General features: G+C 36.0%; 3 protein-coding genes across 4 annotated transcripts; 2 read left to right on the top strand and 1 right to left on the bottom strand.

Moving 5' to 3' along the window:
* Nucleotides 1,789-3,519, bottom strand: LOC104742226 (heat stress transcription factor B-4-like). The gene is made up of 2 exons (XM_010463203.2): nt 3,147-3,519; nt 1,789-2,885 (listed from the first exon to the last, which is right to left on the bottom strand). The coding sequence occupies exons 1-2, from the start codon at nt 3,423-3,425 to the stop codon at nt 2,079-2,081; spliced, it is 1,086 nt and encodes a 361-aa protein (XP_010461505.1). The 5' UTR covers nt 3,426-3,519; the 3' UTR covers nt 1,789-2,078.
* On the top strand, nt 7,005-9,259 carry LOC109128830. 2 transcript variants are annotated; one of them, XM_019235933.1, is made up of 2 exons: nt 7,005-7,091; nt 7,291-9,259. In XM_019235933.1, the coding sequence occupies exon 2, from the start codon at nt 8,034-8,036 to the stop codon at nt 9,003-9,005; it is 972 nt and encodes a 323-aa protein (XP_019091478.1). In that variant the 5' UTR covers nt 7,005-7,091; nt 7,291-8,033; the 3' UTR covers nt 9,006-9,259. The 2 variants fall into 2 exon arrangements, with proteins under 2 accessions (XP_019091478.1, XP_019091477.1); XM_019235932.1 differs by having other exon boundaries at nt 7,005-7,202.
* LOC109128717 (uncharacterized mitochondrial protein AtMg00310-like) lies at nt 11,376-11,783 on the top strand. Its single transcript, XM_019235574.1, has one exon. The coding sequence runs from the start codon at nt 11,376-11,378 to the stop codon at nt 11,781-11,783; it is 408 nt and encodes a 135-aa protein (XP_019091119.1).

The raw sequence follows: 13,346 nt of genomic DNA, 5'->3' as shown, positions 1-13,346 counted from the left end.
CTACTACAATAAATTTTAAAATAAAGTATTAATCTTCCATTTTTTTGGGTCACCATATTAATCTTACCTATTCTAAACTGAAAAAGTAGAAAGTATGAGTATATTTTGGTTTAAAAAATAAGTAAAATTTGTCTTTCTATTAAAAAAGTTTGACCAATAGAACAAAGTTGAAACCAATATTTTTGATTAAATTATTTTGTTAGATGAATAATATGAGACGATTTATGTTTATATAGAAGTGAGTATTTACAGTTTTTAGATTTAACAAATTTATGTATATTTTCCTTAATTCCTTTTCTATTTTATGAGAAAAAATTATTTCAATAAGCTCATTGTTTTTTAAAAAATTTCTTGCTTCCCACTTTCTTGTAAGACGTACTATCGTTCAACGATTAGAACGCTTTCTGTTTAGATGATCTAGTGTTATATAATCTTTGTTGTTATCTTGCATTTGTGTATTCATTTTTTTATGCTACATGTCCTGCAAATTAATAGAAATAATAATAACATCGTGAGAAATTTGTAAATCCTAAAAACCTTAGTTATTATGCATAAGAAACTTTGTTAACACTTCAAAGTCAAAGATTGCGTAGTATGCATTATGAAATTGAGAAACGAAACAAAATTCAAAGAAACGATGACGAAAACACGTTGTAATATCTAGGAATCTTTTAATATAGTTGCTTCGATTAGACAATAAAAAAATTGCCTCCAAGACTTGTTCAAGAACAATGATTTGTCAAACAAAAGGTTTATAAAAAAACAAAGAAGAAAATTTTACCAAGAAAAACAAAGATAGTCGAAATTATTTTGTTTGGTGAAAAATATGTCATCATCTTTTTGCTTATATAGAGGGTGTATTTACAATCCTTTTCCTTTTAGGATTAACAAAGATTTTTTTTAATATAATAAGATTACAATTATCTTATGTATCGTTTTACCAAACTTGAAAACTGTGATTTCTGATCGTTAAAATTGACATGTGTCACGATCTGCTGAGTTACTAACTTTGATATGTGATTTCTGATCGTTAAAATTGACACATGTCACGATCTGATGAGTTACTAACTTGGATATTTAATCGTTAAAACTGACACCTGTCATGATCTGGTGAGTTTTTTAACTTTGATATATGTTCGTTAAAACTAATATGTGTCACGATCTGGTGAGTTACTAAATTTGAGAACTAAGTTTTATATAATAAAATGAGCTTTTTCATTCATTGTCAATTGGTTTTAAATTGAAAGCTTACAGTTTAATATGGTATGAGAGCCCAATTTGCACATGTTTAACCCAATCTACAATCGGCCCAACCCAATAATTAGACCACCTATTCATACCCGAACATACCGAGAAAGTTGGAAGTTCACTAATACTAATCTTCAAAGCTAGGTGATAAGTTAGCCAAACCAGTAAAAAACATAATCATGTTGCATCGTCAAATAGTTTTAGTTGTAATGATGTTTAATACTTTTAAAGACATCTAGTGGGCTTTAGGTTCAGTAAGGCCCAAAAAAAAACAAAATGAACAAAGAAAACATATTTGTCCTCGTGGTACTGGCAAACACTAAAATTACTTTTGTCTAATCAGCACAAAATTTAAAGGTCCTTTAAATAATTTCATTTTTTAAAGAAAATGAAAAAACAAACTAAATAACAAGTGATACAAAACTAAAATTTCTGGGAACCAGAAACTGGGGAAAAGATGACGTTGATCGATCAAAAAAAAAAAAAAGAACAAAACATATGAAAAAAAATGAGAGAGAGAGAGAGAGAGACGTGAATGCATTAAATAAAGAGAATTAATAATAATTGGATCGGTTCCAATACACATGAAAATTTCGAAAATGCATAAAAGTAACCTAAAAAGCCTATCTACATTAGACATCACTGACATTCTCATCTTCTCGGGACAACAAGCCCAGAAAACAAAACAAAACACTAATTAAAGAAGATTATTAATCAAAGAAACAAAAGAGAAAAAAGTCTTAATATTCATGTTCATCATCATCATATAACAACATTAGTGCTAATAATGCTGACTGATACTTCAAAAAAAAAAAAACCACAAAACCAAATTAACGTGTAGAAGCAGCAGTCATGAGATTCAAAGCAAGATCAGACTTATCCAACACAAGTCGAGTTTTGCTACTTTGATCTGAGAAATGATGTGATCTCTTCTTAGACGAAGGCAACGAAACTCCAAAAAGCTTAGTCTTTCTCATATTATTACTCTGATCATGATGATGATTAGTGTCATCTTCAAGAACTGTAATAGAGCTTTGCGAAGTTGGAGGAGATGAGTTCAAACCATGTTGGAGATTAGTAGTAGTGGCATTGACAGTTGCGGTGGTATAGTAATAATCAAGCGTTGGAGGTTGTTGTTGTTGTTGTTGTTGTTTCTGGAGAAACGAAGAAAGGTAAGAGTTACTTGGAGCGACAGGCTTGACATGGTTTTGAACAAAGTAGATAATGTCGTTGTAAAGTTTCTTCATGTGAGCAAGTTCAGACATCAACACTGTGTTGCTCCGTCGTAATCTCTCGTTGTCTTCACTCAACGCCGTAACTTGCGCCGCCGTGTCATGAATGGTATTATTGGGTTGTTGTGGTATGATAACTCGTGGTCTTGACGGTGGTGAGTCGCACCAGTAATGGTCGTCTTCTGGAGTGGTGACACGTGGTGGTGGTGGTAAAGGGAAGAAACTTCCGCCGGAGAACGGAATCTGCGGCGGACCGTGGTGGTGGTGTGACATGAACGGAGAGTGTTGTTGTGGTATCATTTGAGATGTTTTGCGGCGGTGGATTTCGCAAAGTAAATGCTTTTCTCCTCTCTTGAAAAACTCGTTCGCGAACTCCCATCGATCTGGTACTATCTTTCTGAATCCCTAACAAAATCAAGAACATTTCTAAAATCTCAAAAAAAAAAACCCAAATCTATAAAAATCACATTTTTCTTCTGTTTTTGGTATAAAAATTCGATTTTTAAGAGATGGTTAGTCACAAAACCATTATTTCTTCCATTTGTGGATATAAAAATCGTATCTTTAAGAGATGGGGTAACCACAATACATTGCGTATGTCAAAACCCATATGATAAAAATCGAAACTTTTTAGAGAAAAGAAGAGAGAGGTTTGTGTATACATACATAAGTGTTGAGCTGACGAACGAAGCTAGAGAAGTTGTTATGTTTAAAGTAATTAGGAAGAAGGTCACGAGCAAACTCCGGTGGACGCCAAACGACAAAAGTAGTGTCATCATCACCCCAAGAGACGACATGATCCGTCGCAGGATCATCAACAAGCTGATAAGTCTTTGTCAAGAACGGCGCAGGAACAGCTTTGCCTTGACCTTCGACCATAAGCTGTATCCTTTCTCCTCCACCACCACCGTAATCACCGTAGCTATTCTCAACCATCATCGCCATTAGAGAGAGAGAGAGAGAGAGAGAGAGAGAGAGAAAGAGAAAAAGAGAGAAGAAGGTTTGTGTTTGTTTTGTATCGAGTGGGGTTGGGATAAAAAATGGTAGTCTAGTACTGAGTAGTGACTGAGTACTAATTTGTTTTTTTTGTTATTATAATTTTTTTTTTCTTTGAGGTTTATAGATCGTACGTGTGTGTATCTGTCCTCATGTGTAACTACTATTAATTAGAGACTTTTTATTTTTCTCCTGGTATGGTATATATGAAAATTGGAAGAGTAGTGTGTTCTACTTTTGCTTTTGCATGCCCACACACAAAAATAATGTTTGGTTAAAAAAAAATGGAGGTGAAAAATTTGGTAAAAAATGTATGTGCCTAAAATGATCATCAAATGATTAAGTTTTGATTCAGAAAAGAAATGTATCATGGATATGCAATTGAGTAGACTTATTTACTTATGTATACGTGAGTGGGAGATTCTTCCATACGTGAATTCACTTTTTCTTAACGCCAAACACGGATATAGAATGTAACACTGTTTCTTTACTTTTTGGGTCTCAATGGTAATTGCGGTTGGAGCGGACAAATCTGTCTGCGGACCAGACCGCTATATTTTAAATGTGGGCAATAGACCACTGCAGTCCAAGTCTATTTGTAAGGAAAAGCGGTACACAATTGGTCCACTGCAGTTTTGTTTCTGTTTTCTGTAGACCACACCACTGCGGACTAAACATGATGAATGGTAAATAAAAAGCGGTTTGATCCGCAGATGGATTTGTCCGCCCTAACCGCTGCAACCATTCACATCTTTTATGTTTTAGTAATTAATTTTATTTATTTCTTCTATTTAACATTTTCTTACCAAACATTATTTTTTTGAGATCTTCCCACAACCGTGTGTCAATAGAGACCATAATAGCATGTAACATTCATGCTTTCTTATTTGTAAAACCATTCCATTGATAGAGACTGGTGGTGCATTGATTTGTCGTCCACTAGTGTTTTTAAGTTTTGATGCACTATAGTTCGAATTAACGATAACATTATCTTCAAATCCGATATTTTTCTTTATGTTGCTTGCAATATCGTATGCAACCTCCTAACCTGATATCATCGTGGTGATCACTTTTCAATTAACAAAGTTTTCGGGTTATCCTTTGCGGTTGGTTAAGCTGCATATAGTATCGGAAAACTTTTCTTCTTGTAGAAGAACTATCGAAAGAAAAAATAAAGGTTCCAAAGTAGTTAAGTTTATTAGTTTTAAAGATTCTTATATCATGTCAAAACCATGTAAAGGAGACAACGAAATATGAAATCCTATATTCCGAGAGAAGATAAAGTTGTAAACATATGAGAGAATAAAATTGCAACAATTAATTGATTAGCCTCTTTCGAAATTTCTTTTACTGATTAGTAATTACATAACAATTTTTCATAAACTATTTAGTAGCTAACACTTCCAAAAATTCTAGAAAATTTTAGATTTGCGGTGATTTTTTTTTTTTGTGTTACGTTAGCCTAAGCTCAATTTAAAGATATAATAATAATTTCTTGTATCTAAATCTAGTGTCCTCCTAGAGGTATATATAAGGATTTTCACAGTTTACCACTTAATTTATTTCACACTATTCGATCAAAATGATAAAAATGTTAGCTTCTTTTTTTACAATAAACTATAAACGAATCAACACAAAATAATCGCATACAAAAACAACAACCATATCCTGAATTCATCGGACTAATGTGAACAATGCTAATGTGAAAATTTAAACTTTTCTTCCACAATTAATCAAATGCATGAAAAGTTCTAAAAAGTAAGTTTTTGATCAACATGAAGAGGCAGTAAATATTAAAAAAGAAAAAGAGAAAAGTGTTTATGTGAAAAATGTAAATTAGAATTTGGAAGTTAGCAACCTCGATTAATGAGAAGATGGAGGGGAATATGTGTCTGAGTGTCTGAAAAAATAAAATAAACAAAAGTGGCTTTCAAGACAAACCCGTGACTCTCTCCTCTCCTTCATACTTGTTTCTTTTCTGACAAAACTACGATCCCTTCCCTCACCCACCACTTCCTTCTCTTACTTTCTTAAACAATCATTTCTCGTTCTTTTTCTTTTACTACTTTTTCCTATTTTTACAACTTTAGTATACACCAAATTCAATTCAATTTACTACTCTGTATTTTTATTGGTCAACACTTTTTCTTCTTCTTGAGGTTTCAACTATTCTCAACTTATTGTTATTACTGGAAACTTTCTCTTCTGTTTCCTTCTACTCACAACCAACTGTTTCTTTTCTTGCTTTCTTCTATTCCCTCACATTAATAAAACAAAGTCCTTTTACCACACACATATATATATATATATATATATATAAATTGTCCTTTTTATATCCAAAAAGACACACACACACAGAAGGGCTTATACACAATAATATGGATTCTAAACTGTTCATAGGTAACTTAAAATGGATTAAGAGATCTTTAATCTTTCTGGATCTTGCAAAGTGTAACTTTTTAGCTATTGATTAAAATCTGACTTATAGATTCATGTGAAAACCATAAATTATGCAATAAAAACTAAAAGTATGTCATGTGTATATCCCACTTTTCCTTTAATTTCTTAGGTCATGTGTATATCACATGAGAGGCTCTGCTTCTCCTCGGGCAACAAGCACTTGACTAGTTTCTCTCCTTCATATTATAATATGACTTACAGAGTAAATCATGAATAAACTCGTATTCTTTAATTTTTTTTTTCTTATCCATTTACCATTCAAAAAATTCGTTAAATTTATCTTAGTTTACAGAGATCATGCAAAACAGTCCTTTGCTTTTACACTTATGCTTTTTAAGAGATTCACTGTCCTAGATATGTGTAGGTTAAGGAACTTCTGAATTTAAACAAGAAACAAAAAAAAAAGTTCCTCAAATTCAACACATTAAGATATATAAAACTCTGATTATTTACTGAAAATTGACTGCCATAGAAAAAAAAATCTAGATGGAAAACAAACCAAAAAAAAAAATGGATAAAATAGTGAATGATATGAAAGTGCATAAACATCACCTCTATGGAAAAATAATTGTGATTTAATAAAATTTTCATTTTGTTAATTTAACCATATGAATAATTATACAAAAATTGAATTAGGCAAAACGAATCAGAGAATGATATATGTTTAGGTCGATGAATCTAAAATGTTCACTAAATATGTATAAGTTTAATTTCGTGTAAAATGTGCATGACGACTGAAATATTATCGCTTCTTATCATATAACTCATAAAAAAAAAACTGAAAGTATAGTATATGTAAATTTACTGAGAGGGAATATTAGAATTAGAAAATTGTATGCACACTTTAGAAGAATTTGTAAAGTTATATATCCCATAAATTTTGAAGATTATTCCAATAAAACAATCAGTTTATCTAGTGATCAGTCATAAGTCATAACCATGAAAAAAAATAGATGTTTAATTAGAGTAATAGTTTCTTTTTTCTTTTGTATTTATTCTATAATTTTTTCATATATTTTAAACCCTATAGCCCGTGATATATAATGATGAAAGTTAACATTGGGTTAAAGACTAAAAGGAGACTGCAGCCATACTCTACTACTTGATCTATAATGTTTTGTCTATACAAACAAAACGAAAAGAGAGAATCTCGAAGTATGAGACTCTCCTTTTTACATCTCACCCTTCTATTTTGTACCGTTGTTTTTGTTCTGAGCCCATCAGACTCTATTGCATACACTATTTGAATATTTTGACTCCTCATCAGTTAAATGAATCTTATTATCTTAATAGTTAAAACAAAGGATATACTTTCTTCTTTGTAATTATTTTATTTGGTTGTTTTGTTTTGTAGATTATCAAGAAGAAAGATTGAGGTTTCCAATGAAGAAACAGACATACTCCAAACTCTCCTTTGCAAACTATTCTTCTCTTCGAGCCCTTTCATGATTTCGATATTGGGGTTCACATACAATATGTACTTAATCAAGGACGACGAAGCTCTCTCTCTCTCTTCTCTCTTCTCTCAGAAGCAAAAGACTCTCTCTCTCTCTCTAGTTTCTTGTTTTTTTAATATTTTTCACTTTAAGTTTCTCACTCTAAAATCTGCCCTCACGACTTGGGTGATATGAGCCTCTCTAGTCTCAACATACTTATTATTGGCCTCGAATCCCCCACTAAGCTGATTCCTACCAAAGTTTACACTACCTAGTACCTACCAAGTCTATTATGTGATTCTTAACTTGAGTAAAGATAGAACAGATATTGTAATTTGTGCCTATGAAATTGTGTAAGTTCAAACGACGACAACAATTGTTTTTCTCTCTCCTGCGGTGCTCTGTACGGACGGAGACGGAGTGATGTTTTAGATCTCGGACAACAGATCTGAGCTCCTCTCGTCCTCCTCTCCTCTTCTGTTATATGTTTTTCTCCGGATCTATGCTAATTCGGTCTAGATCTAAAAGACTACTTTTTATTTCCCTTCTCCTTCTCCAACTACAGTTTTGTTCAGAGCCGCTTCTCTCTCTTTCAACCCTTATGAAGCAGAAGAATCACTCTAGCATTATGCTAAGATTTATAGATGTTTTCTCTAGCTAAATGCTAAGTCATTTTCTTTACTTATCGATCGTAGGCTCAAGGACAACCTCACCTCTCTGTTCATGGAAAGAACAAGACATGTTTAGTGATAATGACTGCTCGAATCTCTTAAGCTCCTCTTATTTCCACTTTGTTTCCACCATGATTTCTGGTGAGATCTTTCCTTACTCTGCTCTATCCTTCTGCCGGTTATCCAAGGCAAGCTCGACATTCCTCGTGAGACCATTCCCTCTCCAACTGGGTGCTGACACTCTTGTCCTCTTTGGTCTCAGATCGAAAAACTTTCTCACAGTTGTGAAGGAGCTTCTGAAAACTCTCAATTGGGAACTATTTCCGCCTATCTACCTCTGGTCCCTTTCATTGGAACGGAGACCTCATTACATGAAGAATGAGTTGTGGCCTACCCTTCACCCCGCTTTGTCACCGGCCAGATCCTTATCAATTTATGTCTCACTTGGTTTGAAGGGATGTCATAGACCTCGTTCCAACCGCTGGCCCATGCCTCTTTTGAAGCTAATTCTAGATCTGGTGAGCTCTTCACCCGTGGAACAACCATATCGAATGTCAACCCTCTTAACAAAGTCGGATCTGGGGTCGGCGATAAAACTCGTGTTAACTCGGCTGATTCGATCTCACCCTTCTCATCGGTCAAACATCTGGTGTCAGTTGGTGAATCCAAGGGCTTCAACCTTAGACACACCCTCATGGAGAAAACCGATTAACATACTGATGCTCCCATCGCTGGATTTCTCTACATTCGTTAGAGAACAAAAGCTTCGACGACATGGTTCCGTGCCAGATTGTCTCCGAAAATTTCAAACTGATTCCTTTTGGTGGGCCTCTACTGCAAATTATTTGGAGTGGGATAATGACGGTTTAGTAAAGAGGACGTATCCAAAGCTCAATAGCATCTGCCAATTCGTAATAACTTCCTCACTAAATGAGAGATCATTTATAAAATCTTCCTTTTAAGGAATGCTTATTCTTGCAACGTTACTTATTAAGTCCCGGTCTCAAGGTGCCATTGCTAGAGCTCACAATCAATCGTTTTAAAGTTAGTACGGTGGGGTATTATTCTCCCTCCGGAACTAATAAATGAGGATAATAGCATGGAATTGCCAAGGGACGGAAGCCAAATTGACTTGTCGTCGACTATGTGAGATGTGTCGGGTATACTCACCAGGTTTTTTATTTCTGTCGGAAACAAAAAACGACAAGTTTTATCTGCAAGACGTGCAAACAGATTTAGGTTTTGATAACCTTCAAACCGTCGAGCCTGAAGGCATTAGCGGCGGTTTAGCTTTACTGTATTCGAATGATTTTCCAGTAAAGTTTTTGTTATTAGATGACCGGTTAATCGACATCTAAACTATTATTAATGGAAATCGGGTCTATATGTCATTTATTTATGGTGACCCTGTCCCTGCTAATCGCGATTATGTGTGGGAAAGACTAATGTGTATTGGAGTTTCGAGATCCGAGCCTTGGTTTATTATTGGGGATTTTAATGAAATAACAAAGAATCACGAAAAAAGAGGGGGAAAAAAAAGATCAGAAGCCTCCTTTCTACCTTTCTGTGCTATGATTGATTCATGTGGTCTTATTGATTTTCCTTACCAAGGAAACCAATTCTCATGGATCGGTTAGCGGTTAAATGGTAAGATTCGGTGTCGCTTAGATAGAGCCATGGGAAATGAAGAGTGGCACAATTTATTTTCCCACACTAATGTGGAGTATATGAAGATGTGGGGGTCGGACCATCGTTCCCTCCTTGCATCTATTCTTACACGTCCAAAAAAGTTTTTGAGAAGGTTTATGTTTGACAAGCGTTGGATAGATAAGCCAGGCCTCAAAGAGGGGGTGGTAGATGGATGGGGAGGGGACGACAATTCTGTCGAACGATCCATCTTGAAAAAAATCCAAAATTGTAAAAGAGCAATCTCCATTTGGAAGAAAAATAATCAAACAAACTCAGAAAAGCTGATTAAGGAACTTCAAGAAAAGAATGATGAGACCGATGGAGATGATCAAGCATCGTCGGAAACTCTCCTCAACCTAAAATGGCGGCTCTCCGAAGCTTATAGGGAAGAGGAAGCATATTGGCACCAAAAAAGCAGAGAACTTTGGCTTGCAGAAGGAGATAAAAATACAAAATTCTTCCATGCTTCCACAAAACAAAGGAGGGCAAGGAACAAGATCACTGGCATTCTTAATCAACTTGGAGTCTGGGTTGATATAGAAGAAGGAATTGAAAAAGTAGCGGTTGAGTATTTTGACAATCTTTTTTCATCCTCGAATGCGAGCGACCCTACATTGGCAATTAAGGATGTACCTACACTGGTCACACCTGTCATGAACGAGCATCTCACGAAAGAAATCTCAGAAGAGGAGGTCAAACGAGCTTTGTTCTCCCTGAATCCGGGAAAGGCTCCAGGACCGGATGGGATGACTGCCTTGTTCTTCCAAAAATTTTGGAAAACCAGAAAAGGCGATCTCACTAAGATGGTGAAGAACTTCTTTAGTTCCGGAATTTTTGATGGCAAGCTAAATGAAACAAATATTTGTTTAATTCCGAAAGGAGAACGACCTCGTGAAATGTCAAAATTTTGCCCTATTAGCCTCTGTACCGTGAGCTATAAGGTGATCTCAAAAATTTTGAGTTTACGACTCAAGAGGTTCTTGCCGGAAATTATATCCGAGACCCAATCTGCCTTTGTAGCAGGACGATTAATCACAGATAATATCCTCATAGCTCAAGAAAATTTTCATGCCCTCCGTTCCAACCATGCCAACTAAAAGAAATTTATGGCAATTAAAACGGACATGAGTAAAGCTTATGATATAGTGGAATGGAATTTCCTAATAGTTTTGATTGAAAAAATGGGGTTTGATCAAAAATGGNGGGGGGGGGGGGGTTGGATAATACAATGCATTACTTCCGTCTCCTACCGTATTTTGATCAATGGGGATCCCAAGGTACGGATTAGGCCAACACGGGGGATTCGCCAAGGAGATCCAATTTCCCCATATCTATTCATCCTTTTTATAGAGGCGCTAATCGCTCAGATTAAGAATGCCGAAAAAGAGGGAACAATCTAGGGATTACGTATTTCAAACGCAAGCCCACGGGTTTCCCACTTACTTTTTGCAGATGACAGTTTATTCTTCTGTAGAGCTGATCCTCATCAATGCAAGGAAATTATCGATATAATCCGTTTTTATGGCGAGGCATCGGGACAAGAAATTAACTTTTCTAAATCCTCAATCATGTTTGGAACCGAGGTCCCGACCAATATACGATAAGAGATCAAATCTATTGTTGGGATATCACAAGAAGGAGGAATGGGTACATACTTGGGTCTCCCCGAGAAGATTCATTGGTCAAAGACACAAGTCTTCGCATTTGTGAGGGATAAACTCCATAAGAGGGTAAACTTATGGACCTCAAAATCTTTATCCAAAGGAGGCAAGGAAGTCCTGATAAAAGCAGTGGCACAAGCGATTCCGACATATGTAATGTCGTGTTTTCTCTTACGAAAAGCTATATGCTCAAAATTAAGTAGCGCTATTGCCGATTTCTGGTGGAGCAATAAAGCAGATAGCAAAGAATTGCACTCGATTTCATGGGAGCAAATGTGCACTCAACTATCAGAAGGCGGGCTAGGCTTCCGAACACTAGAAGAATTTAATCTTGCCTTGTTGGCAAAGCTAGCTATGGAGATTGCTCAGATATCCAGATTATCTCCTTAGTCGAGTTCTTAAAGGGAGATACTTTCGATATTGTAGTCCATTAGAGATACAAGTATCAAATCGACCTTCATATGGCTAGAGGAGCATGTTGGCGGCAAAACATGTTATCTCGTATGAAATCCGTAAGACCATAAGTTCGGGGTTCAACACGTGCATCTGGACTGAACCATTGATTCTGGATACGCCAGCGCGACCGCCTCAAGGATTAACTAATGTGAGAAATCCTTGGTTATGTGTTAACACCTTAATTGATTTCAACACAAAAAAGTGGAAAATGGAGCGTCTTCGGGAACTTTTCCCCCCGAAAGAAATTACCCTTATTTTAGGGATTAAACCGAGCTTAATTGCCTCAAGGGACGAGTATTCTTGGACCCTGACAAAGTCTGGGAACTATACCGTTAAGTCCGGATATGAAGTCGCGAGAGCTATCTCTCGTCCTGGTTACGACCTCCCTCCCAGGGACCTAGTGTTACGACACTCAAGGCGCAAGCATGGAAGTTAAAAACATCACGAAAGCTGAAGCATTTCGTGTGGCATTGTGTGACCGGGTGTGTGGCAACATGCCAACGCTTGCATTATCGCCATATTGGTAGAGATAAGGGTTGCCCAAGGTGTGGAGCGGAGGAGGAAACTATAAATCATCTGCTATTTGAATGCCCTCCAACACGTCAAGTGTGGGCTTTATCGACAATCCCTACCCATCCTATGGTATTTCCCTCATCTTCCCTATATAGCAACCTCGATTTTCTATATGGGAGCGGTAGAGACTATGGTGCACTTGATCAAAATCTGCAGACATTTTCTTGGGTAATGTGGTACATTTGGAAGGCTAGATACAAGAAAGTGTTTGAAAATATCTCTGAGTCTCCGCAAGATACATTGGAGAAAGCTATCCAAGAAGAAGAAGTTTGGAGAAGAGCAAATAATAGAGATTTAGCACCATTGGTAGTAGAAGCGGGCTTCCCTTCGACCCCAATTCCACAAGAATCTCTTGTATGCTTTATAGACGGATCTTGGCATACAGAGGTGGATAGGAGTGGGCATGGTTGGATTGCGTCTATCGGTGATAGAATCCTGCACATTGGGCTAAGAGGATCGCGCAAAAGCTTATCCCCTTTACATGCAGAGTTAGATACCCTTATTTGGGCTATGGAGTGCTTCTTATCGCTAGACTTGGATAAAGCTCTTTTTGCTACGGATTGTTCAGATCTCCTAAGGATGACGTCAAATATCGAGGACTGGCCGACCTTTTCATCAGAATTGAAGGATTTTACTCATTTCAGAGATAGATTTGCTAATTTTAGTATTAGGTATATCCCTCGAGAGGATAATATCCGTGCCGATAAACTTGCAAAATGTGCAAGAGCACGAGGTTTATGTTCCTCCCATGTAAGCTCGTCGGTACCTAATTGGCTCTTTTTCGAAGAGAGTCATCTCCGATAACTTAATATATGGGGTTTGATTGTCAAAAAAAAAATATATACAATATGTACTTAATCATTTGAAATTTGTTGTTCAATATTAAATCTTTAAAGTGGTGGTGCTTATTATTATATTACTGAA

The sequence above is a fragment of the Camelina sativa genome, chromosome 14 (genome assembly GCF_000633955.1).
Source record: "Camelina sativa cultivar DH55 chromosome 14, Cs, whole genome shotgun sequence".
NCBI classification, from domain to species: Eukaryota; Viridiplantae; Streptophyta; class Magnoliopsida; order Brassicales; family Brassicaceae; genus Camelina; species Camelina sativa.
The sequence above is the reverse complement of the archived record's forward strand: the minus strand, read 5'-3'. Positions and strand labels throughout refer to the sequence as shown.

Coding starts and splice junctions, on each gene's coding strand:
- LOC104742226 (XM_010463203.2), bottom strand. CDS start 3,425: ATGGCGATGATGGTTGAGAATAGCTACGGTGATTACGGTGGTGGTGGA. Junction 2,886..3,146: donor TTCGTCAGCTCAACACTTAT/GTATGTATACAC, acceptor TGATTTTGTTAG/GGATTCAGAAAGATAGTACC.
- LOC109128830 (XM_019235933.1), top strand. CDS start 8,034: ATGCTAAGTCATTTTCTTTACTTATCGATCGTAGGCTCAAGGACAACC.
- LOC109128717 (XM_019235574.1), top strand. CDS start 11,376: ATGGGTACATACTTGGGTCTCCCCGAGAAGATTCATTGGTCAAAGACA.